Here is a 13,179-nt window from a genome sequence, read left to right as displayed (position 1 = left end):
GGAGAGGGGTGTAGATTAGGTTAGAGGATGAAGAGGGGAAGGATATATGTAGGAAACTAAAATTACTTACCAGTTTGATCTCCTTCAAAGGCAACAACAGCAGCTTGAAGAAGCTCGATTGAAGAAGAAGAACCTCCCGGTACTGAACAAACGCAAGGAGTCACAGGAGTCCACCCACCCTATCCACCTTGAGATCCACAAGGATATATACTCACAAAGAGCAGCAGCAATGGCAACAAGCATAAAGCTAATTTTTATTAATCAAATTCGTATTCAATGCTGGCCTCCCTTACAAACTTATATAGAAGACTCCAAAATAGACTTAGACACTAAAAAGGAAAGGCCTAACCCAATCCTTAACCTATTAGGCAACTTAAACTAACTAGGAAACTAAAATACTAAAAGAAATAGACTCAAAACATGGTTGGACTTATAGAGTCCTAATCTAGCCCAACTTACACCACATGACCATTTAAGTTGTCACATGATCACTTAAATTGAACCAATTAGATGCAACCAATTTGAACCGGTTCAATTAAAAATACATAAAAATAAACTACGTATTGGGCTAATCCCGTATGCAGCCTATGTACCTCTAGTTCAGGCTCATTAAAGTGGCCTAATACATAGAAAACCCTTGGGAACAAAGGCCCAACACGTATATAACCCAACCCTAGGCCTATTTCTAAAGAAATAAGCCAATTTCTATGATGAACTTGCATCAACTCTTCCCAACTTGAAAATTTTCGTCCTCGAATTTTGCAGTGTGTGGGGGGGGGGGGGGAATCAACATGTGATCAGCAGCTTTGACCACCCCCAAACAAAATTCCAAATGAGGCAGGAACATTGGGGATAAAGTCTTCAATGCGTGCAGCTTGCTTTTCGAAGAACCATGGTGGCATAACAAACTCTCTGTGTTCTTTCTTTGAATCATTAGGAACTGTCAATGTCTCATCCATAAAGCCTTCAGTGTTAGCAACCTTCTCATCTAATGCATGAGACACAAGCTCCACCTCTTCAAGAACAGCATCTTGAAGGTCATTGTTTTCCTTTGGAATGCTCTCAATCAACTTTTCATCTTCTACTCTTTCAGCTTTGTCTACTTTGTTCTCTTCAATGTATACCTCTTCAGTAGAATCTTCTACAATTGTGTTTTGGACCTCCACATCAATTTGATGGCCGAGCTTCTCAATTATGATCTCAACTACTAGTGCAGCTTGGTCTACTTGAATTTCTTTAGCTATCGGTTCTTGAATCTCTTCAACACAAACTGCCTTAGCAGAATCTTCTGTTGGTACATCCTCCATTGGTGAAACTTCAAACATAGTCGATGCCACTTGCAATTGAGTTGACATGTTCGGCAATCCCTGCGGCTGTACAGTCAATGTGGTCACCTTTGGTTGTAACCCTTTTAGAGTAACCAAATGGTATAGACGGTGTCGATCCGGTAGGATACACGAGTTGTTTTCAGGTTCAATCCAACCTTGTCGCTCGTCCAACCAATTACAACTTACTGCAATAACGCTCCTTGGAGATGGTACCGGCTTACACCAAGCACCGTCAGAGTATGAGGAACACTCAAATTCAACAAAGACTTGACCTGTAGGCATGATGCAAATCTCTCCTGACTAGGACAACATATCCACCACGGATTGTGAAATAACGTTGTTACGTCGTCTCTCATCAACAATTAATATGGTTGTGCTCCTATTGGGTAGACGAACTCGGGTCTTAAAAACGAATGGAGGTGGATCTTTCGAGGCTTGGTTGGAGCTTCCCTCCGCCATAGCTCTGATACCAATTAATGTAGTCCTAGATAAGTAGGAGACCTATTAGGAGCCAGACAACAGGATCAATAGCAAAAGGGGATGCTGGTTCGAATGGACAGCACTATGATTTAGGTTAATTCTAGGGTTTAGGATGGGAATTTGGGAATGGGTCTTATATGGCTTTAATATGTAGGTCTAGGGTGCTTTTATGGCATATAAATAATAGGGTTTGGAAAGGTTTTAAAATTCTGCATGAGTTGCAGGTTTTGGGTTTAATGGAGGGGATAGAGTGGGAGTAATGAGCTGGATTTTGGATCGAGTGTGGGGAGAGGTATGGGGGATATAGGCTAGAAGTTTGGTTTGAAATTGATGGACAGACCTGAAATTATGAAGGAGTCCTAGTTAAGGTAGGAGTTGTAGGTATAATGGAAATTAGGGTTTGATGGATGGAGGGGGATGTGGATTAGGTTATAGGATGAAGAGGGAAAGGATATATGTAGGAAACTAAGATTACTTACTGGTTTGATCTCCTTCAAAGGCAGCAGCAGCAGCTTGAAGAAGCTCGATTGAAGAAGAAGAAGAACCTCTCGGTACTGGACAGACGCAAGGAGTCGCAGGAGTCCACCCACCATATCCACCTTGAGAACCACAAGGATATATACTCACAAAGAGCAGCAGCAATGGCAGCAAGCATAAAGCTAATTTTTATTAATCAAATTAGTATTCAATGCTGGCCTCCCTTACAAACTTATATTGAAGACTCAAAAATAGACTTAGACACTAAAAAGGAAAGGCCAGACCCAATCCTTAACCTATTAGACAACTTAAACTAACTAGGAAACTAAAATACTAAAAGAAATAGACTCAAAACATGGCTGGACTTACAGAGTCCTAATCCAGCCCAACTTACTCACATGACCGCTTAAGTTGTCACATGACCACTTAACCAAGTCACATGATCACTTAAATTGAACCAATTGGATGCAACCAATTTGAATCGGTTCAATTAAAAAAACATAAAAATAAACTAAGTATTGGGCTAATCCCATATGCAACCTATGTACCCCTAGTTTAGGCTCATTAAAGTGGTCTAATACATAGAAAACCCTTGGGAACAAAGGCCCAACATGTAACCCAACCCTAGGCCTATTTCTAAAGAAATAAACCAATTTCTATGATGAACCTGCATCACTAGTAAGAGAAAAGAGATTTACAGCTAGAAGAGGAGGAAGGAGAGAAGAGAAGAGAAGAGAAGAGAAGAGAAGAGAAGAGAAGAGAATGGGAGAATCGATTATGTGTGTTGAGGGATTCTCAACACACATATTAGCTTCATTAATTAACTCTTCCAAATTACACAGGCCTTCCTAGGGAGGTAAAGGGAAATAAAACAAGAAAGGAAAAATACAACTTAGTCATGTCTAATAACTAGACAATGATAGAACTACCCTTATACAAGATATTCTAACAACTCTAACAGGGGTCCCAAAAACCAGATTTTATCTTAGATCTCCACTATTAAAAATTGAAGACTTTACAGCCAAGGGTGGCAACTAAAACAGTTAAAACTCACTAACATTTGAATAAACTTGGGCTATTAAAATGGCAAGTCAAATTTTATCACTATTAAAAGAAAAAGGTAAAAATCAGTCACCCTCTAGCGTAGCCAAGTTAATTTTGTATAATCTTAGTTCAATCTTATCCAAATTAATTCCACAAAGCAGAACCCAGCCTGGCCAAGGCCATGGATCCTCTCCAATAACTTGAAAGTACTGGTGAAACAAAACAGGAGCTGTACTGTATGGGTTATGGGACTAGCTAGACCCCTGCAGTTCCCTCTGAATTTATTTAAAGGCTTCTTATTGCATATTTGACTAACGAAAGGGTTGATAGCACCTGCTTGCATTCCTATGAAATCACTCTCCAGTAAAAAGATGGATGAGACATGTAACCTTTATCTAATGCAAGTCCTCCCTACTAAAATGGTAAAGTGGAAAAAAATTCCATAAATAAATTATCCATGAAAAGCAGAAAGCCACTAAATATTTATAGAGTATGAGACTATGGACCAGTGAGGAAGTTGGGTACGCATTCTTGGAACATCAACTAATACAGCCCACCTAGATTCACAAGGAATGAAGATGATTCACTAATTATCCTTCTCATTGATCGGAGAACAGGAAAGGTACACACTAAAAAACTTTGCTAAAGAGGACAAGCCAAGCCCCCCAACAATTTGCTTATGGGTTAATTACAGCCACAATGAGTGGCTTTCTGCTTTTGCATTTGCTTTTGCATTTGCTTTTGCTTTTGCTTTTGTTTTTGCTTCAGCTGCTTCAATGTTTTCCATGCAAAACAGAATAGTAATTCCCCTTCCATAGGTAGCGACAAGGTGACTTTTAACATTTGTTAGATATTATTCATAAGAAATGCAATTCTACAAATGCAGGAACAGGATAATTAAGAATTGATAACTTTGAGACTATTGTGATGCCTAATTCAACAAGTCTTCAATTCAAATGCAGCCAAAAAGTTTCTTTCTTAATTAAAAGACAAAAGCATAGTACTTACCTGTGCTAATTGTTTCAATGGGCGCAAACTCTCCACGTAGAAACTAAACTGTAGCTTTGGCATTTCTCTACTATGCATTAATCCCTTGAAACTTGTGCTTTGGAGATCGTAATAGCCTAATCCTTTCAAATGTGTCTCAATTAGTACCTTTGTGTCCTCTATGTCTCTAGGTGTATAATAGTGACTAAAGCATTTCCCCATTCGGTAGCGACGGTACAAGACGTTCAGATCAATACTGTATTCTTTCACCCAGGTACCACTGATACGACGATCATTACCACTCTCGTAGTAGTAGTCTTTGAACATCCATATATCCATTTTGGAACCTTTAAAATGTGAAAGGCATAGCAACCCTCTCAACTCCACCAATTGAAATGCAGTAGATTGTAAAGACCTAGGATCAGGACAACCACCTTCAGGATGTGGGACTAATCTGAATTCTTCGCACTCAACATCAAACGCGATGATCGTATAATTAGGGTCGATCATATGCCCATGGTAGACCTGAGCGTCAATCATAGGATGATAATCGACCAGCCAGTGGATGGCTCCTTTAACAAAAGCTGGACGAGTTACAAAGCGGACATCATATGGAGAATCTTCCACGTCTCTCCAAACACAAGAACAACAAGAGCAAGAACTAGAGCCCCTTCTTTCCACTCCCAAGGTAAACACTTGACATTTCGTCCTGAATAAAGCAGCCTCATCATCACTGAGTATTTCATCATCTTCATCGACAAGGCCATAATCAGGGACAGACAAACGAACTACTTTGTACTGGCCAGTTGACTGAACATATCCGAAACCCACAGAAGGGTAACAGGCGGGAGGAGGTTTTGGCAATGTTATGAATTCATGTGTACTGGGATTACAAATATGAACATTCGCATCGTCATAAATGCAAACCAGATCGAAACGAGTAGGTAACAGAATGTTATAACTATTCTCAAACTTGACCTCAAATCTGCTTATGGGATTCTTTTCTCTGTCTATGGATTTTAGGGAAATGGAGTCCCTTGAATCAGCTGGAGTTGATGAGAATAAGAGAAGAGGTTGTTTGGATTTGGAATGCTGAGAGTGAAGTCGCAAGAAATAAGGATCATTAGAGATCAGATAACGCCATCGTTTACATACGCACCTAAATCTAAAGAGGGTCTTCACTGGTAGCCACGAGAGAACGTTAATCAAAACATCTTCTAACTGAAACAGCCGATCATGGCCTATCAGATTTGGAGAATGTCTCTTAATCATCTTCTCCTCCACCGCCTCCATATTTCATCTATCAAGAGCTACCCAAACACTTTATATGTCTTACCAGTTGGTTCGATTCGATTATCAACTAAATCATAACTGAGAGAAGCCTCACCTGTGAAGAATTGACGATTCCCCAAAAACTGGAACGAAGAAGGAACTTACGAGCCCTTATCGGATATGGAGATTGGGACAGGGGAGAAGGGAAACAGAACTTAGTAACTTATAACCCTACTTTACGGGACGAAATTCTGCTGCTACACCCTGTTGGCAGCCAAGGATATTGGTTTTAAACCCTAAAAAGGTATTTTAGAAAATACAAAACCCTACGGTGATTTTTGTGGAACATTATCCTCTCCAATTCGCAGCCCGCTCAATTGCGTTAGGCCTCTTTGTAGCGCAACAGAGAGTGTAGTGCACATTCAATGGCCCACAGTGCTTGGGCACGCAGCCCAACACCCCGCTTATGTGTTAGGTTGCATGCCCGAGCACTGCAGGTTGTTAGATGGTGTGCTACAAACCCTGTTGCAATGCAGCAGACCAAATCTGCTCCAATTCCTTACATAGGGGGCAGAAATGACCATCCTACCCCCTGCCCGAACACACTGCCCAAGGTGGGGTCCACTCCCCCTATCAAAGGAATTGGAATGAACAACGAATTGGAGGTGATAATTATTCGTATTTATGTACCCAAAAGGAGATGTGAATTATTCTATTTCCTTGGTTGGTAGCAAAAAAATTTCTACGACTAGTGTAGCAGCAAAATTTTTTTTACGTTTTACGTCTTTTTTTAGGTCAAGAATATTAGAAATGCAATATTCAGCATTACGGATTCTTTTCGCACTTTCATGAGGAATTTAAATATTCCTCCAAAGCTTCGGTTTTTTATTTGGTGATGTAGTTGATATTGTCTGGCCATGAATCATTTCTTGTTTGAGAGAGAAATCTTAATCATCAAAGTCTCATTTGCACTCTTTGTTTGGAGGAAATGTCAAGGAATCCGAATCTATTCCCCATTTTGTATTTATTTGTGGACGTGCTACAACCAGTTGGGCTGTTTCTTGTTTCTGATTTAATACTTTTGCCCTAAAGAGGCTAAACTTTAAGGAATGCATTACTTCTTTCCAAAACAATTTTAAGAGTTACCTTGATCAACAAGATATTCATTTTCAATGGGTTCTCTTTCTGGTAAGCATGGAAGGCCAGCAACCGTAAAGTGTTTAGACATGTCAATCCTAATCTTCTGCACACCCTTAGAAACTCATAAGCATAATGTGGAGGATTTTAGGTATAAAGTTTAAAAGTCAATGTCGGATAAAATGGGATAAAAAAGACATTCCACAAAAGAGGAGTCAAGGGGGTTGGAAGTTGTAAATAAGTTAGCAAGAAAGGAAGCAAGGGGCCTGACAATACTCTTGATACCTACAATACCGTTTCCATTATTATAAATTAAAAATTCAAGTTTACATTTCCGGATAATGTGTTTGGTAATCGCATAGTAGAGTTTATTATATCTATCACCATCCCTAATGTGGAAGGGCCTTGATTTTTGGAGCCAGAAGATCTACTCAACCTCATAAGTCCTAATAAGGTTAGAGTAAAAAGAAGAGAAAAATTATGAGGAAAGACATATTGGAATTTTCAAGCTTTAAAAAGAAATCAAGAAGAGAATACCTTAAATATTCAATATGACCAAAAAACTGGATGACTCCATACCTTTTACATTCTGCTGAGACTCGTAAGTTTAGCCATAAGACTTTCCTCTCCATATTGGTTCAATGTTTCCAAATAGAAATTGTGAAAATCAGGATGACAAATCTAGGAATCATTTTGGCAGAAACAGGGAGGATGGAAGCACATCATGCGTTGGAACCAGAACTCACGGCAATATGGAAGGGTATTCAGAAGGCAACTGTATCGTAGCTCCAACTGCGAGAAATCTGGAGTTCGAGTGAGGAAATCTTACTTTTTGTTCCTCAATCAAAGAATCAACCTTGGCCGTGGCTCTTAATCCATCTCCTCTTCAATATTTTGGAACTTGTACAGAATTGTAATTTTGTTCATATGACCAGGGATATCTATATATTTTTTGGATTATCCATATTGCTTAGGTCTAACTCTACAAACATTAACCATCTTGTATCCCCCTTCTTTTAATATATATTTTTTTATCTTTTCATAAAAATAAAAAAAAATCTAGACATCTTGGAAATGAAAAAGTTTCTTAAACGATGATTTAGAATTGGTGGTACATAAGAGAATGGGGTTGCGGTCAGATCCTATGGACGGTAATTTGAGAAGAGAGGCAAAAGGAAAACAATCGAACCAGGAGGGAGAGATAAACACCCTATCTAAACTCTCATTGATTAACATGGGGTAGTCTGTCTGTTGGACCATGTAAAGCGAGAACTAGGGATAAAAATATCCTCAAGTTGATAGGATGATAGAATGTTTTAAAGGAGGTTCGAAGCGGATGAATGATGGAAAGAGATTCCCCCCAATTTATCAATCATTGATAGGATCTCATTAAAGTCTCCTATAACCACAAATGGGATCGATTAAGTATCAATGTGAGTGGCTAAGAGGTTCCAACAATCACTTCTTGGGCCTGGTTTGGGAAGGGAAGACAAACATATTAAACCACCTTTCAATCCCTTAGTCCCTTTGTTGTTCACCGTAGCCACTGATTTAAAGGATTCTAAGCATTTCGGAAGCTTCAAATAACTATGGTCATGACATTTTGTTCACAAAGAAAGATAATATCAGGATCATATTTTTTACAATGAAATCGAGGAAAGGCTGTAAGAAATTTCCAATTAATTGTGGGCTTAATTAATTATTTGGATCTGTCAATTGATGGGGATCCTACTACTGGAGCTGGTTCAAGCATGTCATCCGATTTTAATTGGGATGGGCCAATCCTAGCCCATTGTGGAAGTGGGTTAGGATTTTTGGACAGTATTTTTATAAATACTAATAAGGAGGGTCCCTGTAGTCACGTTACTTCACTTCCCTATTTCTCCCACAAGAGAAGGGTGTTCACAGTAAGAACGGGAGATTGCAGAAGATCCCTTCAAGTTTATTGGTCCAAGGCTGCAGATTAAAGGAAGAGATTTCTATTGGGTATTCTATTATTATTCTTCGACAACATACAAAGGTGAAAGGTACAATTCCTCCCCTTCTATTTCCATCACTGTTGTATTTTAAGGTTTCATATGGGCATGATAGTGATAGGATTTATCACTGTATATCTATGAACTAACAAGTGGTATCAGAGCCATCCCATATGTTTTAGAATCAACTATGAAATTTTATATCAACATACGTTTTCGCTACCCAATTGGGATTTGTTTATTTGATTGAAAATAAAGAAAGAATGGAAGCCAACACAAACCAGATTTGTCGTCTGTTTTAATAATTAAAATGTTAAGTCATTTTGATTTCTTTTGGCAAGTAATAGAAGGGTTTTCTGAAAAATTGGAAGAACAAATCGGGATCGGGTACGGTGGTTTTGGCTAGGAAAATCAACTTTGGTTATATCCTGGTTGTCGCCGCTGCAAAGGCCTGCAGATCTTAGAACCCATTATGACGGGTTCTAACGATTTCTATTCAAATTTTTTTTTAAAAAAAAAACAGCAACTTGTTCTCCGTGTTCTCAACCAGTTGGAGATGTTTGCAAGACTATTGAATAACCGGAGGTGGTCGCCGGAATCCGGGGATACTTGCTTGAGCTGCTACACTAACTGTGGCGGTAACCAGAAAATTCGAGTAAAGCCAAGTTTATCGGCTGAATTCTGGGCACGTAATGTTTATGCCTTTTGAACAAAGGTTGAAGATAAGGATTGGGAGTTGGGACGTTTTTATCTATTTTGTATTAGACCAATAAGTCCATTAGGTTCGGAATGGGGTTTGGATTGAGGTTGTTACCTTTCCAATTAAAAAAATATATATATATATTCAAAAGTTTGAAAACCGTTTTTAAGATTTGAAAAGGTAAAGCAGAAAAGACAAAAGTAAATTTTTTTTTAAAAAAGTAACGTTTTGAATATTCCTAATCTAAGCAATTTTGACCCGACCCAATATTCGACCCATAACCAAAGTGGGCAAAGATCCGGTCAACCAGACCCGAAACCCGAACAGTGACCCTTTTTTACCCACCAAATCGATATTTGACCTGGTGGGTTGACCTGAGCCGGTTTAGCTTTGAACCGGATTGATTTAGTTTCTCCGGTTCAATTTGGTTTGAACCAGAATTGAACCACAGTTTGACCAAAGAGAGTGCAATCACTCTTCAACTTTGACCGGCTCGTGTGAGCTCATGCCAACTCCGTTTTAGCTGTTTTCGGACTCTGTGACTTCATTTTTTTGAGGCCTACGTCATGGTGTCCGCTATTGGTCAAAACAGTAACTTTAAGGACATGATTTTTGAGGTTTGTGTTCCTCCCTTTGTGGGGATATATTTGAATTAAAGTTTTTGAATTTTGGCATTATGCTTGCCTAAACTTGTCAAAATTTCTATTTGTGCATGACAACATTATACATTTACACTAATTATGTTGTTAGAAAGATGTAAATGCACATTCTTCCACTTTTTGGCTGCATGTTTTTTCTTTATGGGAATTGTAGAAAAATAAGATGTTGACCACCAAAGTGGCACATCGAGTTTCTCTGCAATTCTGTCATGGCAGCAAAGTTGGTAGTATATGCCCAAAGGTGATGCTACCCAAGTTTAAAGAAAAACATATATGCACATAAACTCTTGGGAAGGAATGATAATTTAAGGGTTCTATATGCCCAAAGGTGATGGAATTCCTGAATTAACATTTCTTTCACGGTAAATGTGGTATTATGAGAGGACTAGTACATCTTATGCCCCAAAGGGAAAATATGTAGGGCGGTTGTGACTCTCATTTGGATGATATTGCTAGTTTTGATATTGTCTCTCATACTAGTTGATTTGATTCTTTTGGTATGTTTATAACATACCTTAGTTATGCTCCAAAGATTTAGTGTGTATATTTATCTGGCCTGTACTGTCTCCAGGATGTCTATTCAGGGTAGTCTATTTTCTACTGTTCCTATCTTATCTGGAGATAATTATAAGAAATGGAAAGAAGACCTGGATGTAGCACTGTGTCTGATGGAGTTAGACTTAGCTCTTAGAGAACCTAAGCCCATAGTTACAACCACTAGCACGACTGAGGAGAAACAGAAATTAGAAAAATGGAAAACTGCTAACAGAAAGTGTGCCACCTTGATGAAAAGATCAATCCCTGAGAATATGAAGGCTAGTGTGGAAAAGATGGACACTACAACTGAATATTTGGCTACCATCAAAGAAGTTTTTGAGGTTTTCCAAAGTGCTGAGAAAGAGGAATTGATGAATCAAATCCTCTCAGCCAAGTTTGATGGTAATGGAACTGTCAGGGAGCATATTCTGGAGATATCTTCCATGGCACAAAAGTTGAAAGATCTAGATACCAACCTGGATGATGATTTTCTAATCTCTTTTACACTAAAATCTCTCCCATAGCAGTATGAGACTTTGAAGACCACCTATGCGGCCTTAAGGGTAAAATGGACCATGAAAGAATTGATCTCTATTTGCACACAAGAAGAGCAGAACAAGAAAAGTAAGAAGAAAATTGAGAGTGCAAATGTCACCACTTCTAAGGGCGGTGTTGGACCTTATAGGAACAAGAAGAGGTTTAGCAACAAAAGCAGGTTTAGGCCATATGACAGGTCTAACAGGGACAGAGCACCTCAGCGGGATCAGTCTCAAGCAGGCAAGAAAGATATGGGCGGTTTGGAGTGTTTTTGGTGTCATAAGAAGGGGCATATGAAGAACGACTGCAGGGCTAGGCAGTCCTGGTGGGCAAAGAAGAAGGATTCTGGTACTCACTTGTCCCTTGTTTGCTTTGAATCCTTTAATGTTAATGCCCCTATGGATTCATAGTGGATTGATTCTTGATCCTCTATTCATGTCACTCATTTCTTGCAGGGGTTCATCAGAAGGAGGACACCAAGCAAGGATGAAGTGGCGGTGTTCGTCAAAAATGGAGTAGAGGTTGCTGTTGAAGCCATTGGATTAGTTATAATTTTATTATTTGGTGGTTTATTTTTGGATTTAGAAGGCATTGTGTATGCTCCCTCCATAAAGAGAAATTTGATTTCTGTTTCAAAACTTTCAAGAATGGGATATTTTTTCAATTTTAATAAAGATGGCTTCAATTTATTACATAACTCTGTTGTGATTGGCAATGGTAGTCTTGTTGATGGGCTTTACAAATTAAACTGTGATTCTCCAGTAGTTCTAAATATTGGTTCTAAGCGCTCCATGTTAGATGAGCGATCTTCCATGTTGTGGCATAGGCGTCTGGGTCATATATCTGTGCAGAGGATGGAGAGACTAGTCAGAGATAAGATTCTTAGACCTTTAGAGTTCCCTGATCTACATGATTGTGTGGATTGTATGAAGGGGAAGATGACTAAACAAGGAGGATGAAGGCAGCTCGTAGTAATGGTTTACTAGAGCTAATACATACAGATATTAGTGGCCCATTTCCTATTCCTTCACTGGGTGGTCAGCGATACTTCATTACCTTTATTAATGATTTCTCATGTTATGGGTACATCTATCTCATTTCTAAAAAGTCAAATTCTTTGGATGCCTTCATGATCTACAAAGCTGAAGTGAAAAATTTTCATTCAAAGAGAATTAAGACAGTGAGGTCTGACAGAAGATGAGAGTATTATGGCAGGCATGGAGATTCTACCCAACTACTTGGTCCCTTTGCCAAGTACTTATAGGAGCAAGACATTATTGCCCAGTATTCTATGCCAGGCACACCGCAGCAGAATGGAGTGGCAGAAAGAAGGAACTGTACACTGAAAGACATGATGAGAAGCATGCTTAGTAACACTAGTCTTCCAGAGTCCCTTTGGGGGGAAGCAATCAAGACAGCTGTACATATTCTAAACAGAGTGCCTAATAAATCAGTTCCAAAGACGCCTTTGAACTTTGGACTGGAAGAAAGCCTAGTCTCAATCACTTGCATGTTTGGGATTGTAGAGCTAAAGCGAGGTTATTTAATCCACATGAAAGGGTATTGGACTCTAGGACAGTCAGCTGCTTCTTTATGGGATATCCTGAGAGGTCCAAAGGTTACAGATTCTACTGGCATAATTCGATTAACAGGATTGTGGAAACTAGTCATGCCAAGTTCATTTAGGATGGTGGTGGATTTCCTATGCCAAGGAATCTTGTTTTTTATGAAGAGGACACTGTTGCTTTTGATGTTGTACCTAGTACTAGTCTCCAACTTCCTATTATTATTGATCAGGCTGCACCTGAACCTGCTGGAGAAGTGATGGTTGAGCCAATGGCACCTGTTGAACCAGTGGTAGCAGCTGATCCCATTGATCCCATTCAGCCAGAGGAGGTTTTGAGAAGGTCTATTAGACCTCGTAGATCTGCTATCAGATCCGATTACATGTTGTACCTGACAGAGGGTGATTTTGACATTGGACAAGAAGAGTATCCGACCAGTTATAAGCAAGCTGTCAGTAGTGCAAATTCTCAGAAGTGGTT

The 13,179-nt window shown here is 39.2% G+C and overlaps 3 protein-coding genes across 3 annotated transcripts in view; 2 read left to right on the top strand and 1 right to left on the bottom strand.

The window, feature by feature from the left end:
- Positions 1–4,179, top strand: part of LOC122663150 (F-box protein At3g07870-like) — a 32,674-nt gene extending 28,495 nt beyond the window's left edge. The window contains exon 3 of the mRNA XM_043858852.1: positions 4,098–4,179. Coding sequence (XP_043714787.1) covers positions 4,098–4,179 — 82 coding nt within the window. The remainder of the gene's footprint in view (positions 1–4,097) is intronic.
- A 3-nt stretch (positions 4,180–4,182) lies between these two features.
- Positions 4,183–5,609, bottom strand: LOC122663149 (F-box protein At3g07870-like). The gene is made up of 2 exons (XM_043858851.1): positions 4,338–5,609; positions 4,183–4,203 (listed from the first exon to the last, which is right to left on the bottom strand). Exons 1-2 carry the CDS (start codon positions 5,607–5,609, stop codon positions 4,183–4,185), a joined length of 1,293 nt encoding a protein of 430 aa, XP_043714786.1.
- Positions 5,610–10,632: 5,023 nt separating this feature from the next.
- Positions 10,633–11,121, top strand: LOC122663148. The gene has a single exon (XM_043858850.1). It carries the CDS (start codon positions 10,633–10,635, stop codon positions 11,119–11,121), a length of 489 nt encoding a protein of 162 aa, XP_043714785.1.
- The last annotated feature ends 2,058 nt before the right edge of the window (positions 11,122–13,179 follow it).

The sequence above is a fragment of the Telopea speciosissima genome, chromosome 5 (genome assembly GCF_018873765.1).
Source record: "Telopea speciosissima isolate NSW1024214 ecotype Mountain lineage chromosome 5, Tspe_v1, whole genome shotgun sequence".
Lineage (NCBI taxonomy): Eukaryota > Viridiplantae > Streptophyta > Magnoliopsida > Proteales > Proteaceae > Telopea > Telopea speciosissima.
Note: the sequence above shows the minus strand (reverse complement) of the source record. Positions and strands in the feature narration are given on the sequence as shown.

Excerpts from the sequence above, each read along its gene's own strand:
- LOC122663149 (XM_043858851.1), bottom strand. The coding sequence starts at position 5,609 with ATGGAGGCGGTGGAGGAGAAGATGATTAAGAGACATTCTCCAAATCTG. Across the intron at positions 4,204-4,337 it reads CATTGAAACAATTAGCACAG|AATTGCATTTCTTATGAATA; the intron begins GTAAGTACTATG and ends CTGCATTTGTAG.
- LOC122663148 (XM_043858850.1), top strand. The coding sequence starts at position 10,633 with ATGTCTATTCAGGGTAGTCTATTTTCTACTGTTCCTATCTTATCTGGA.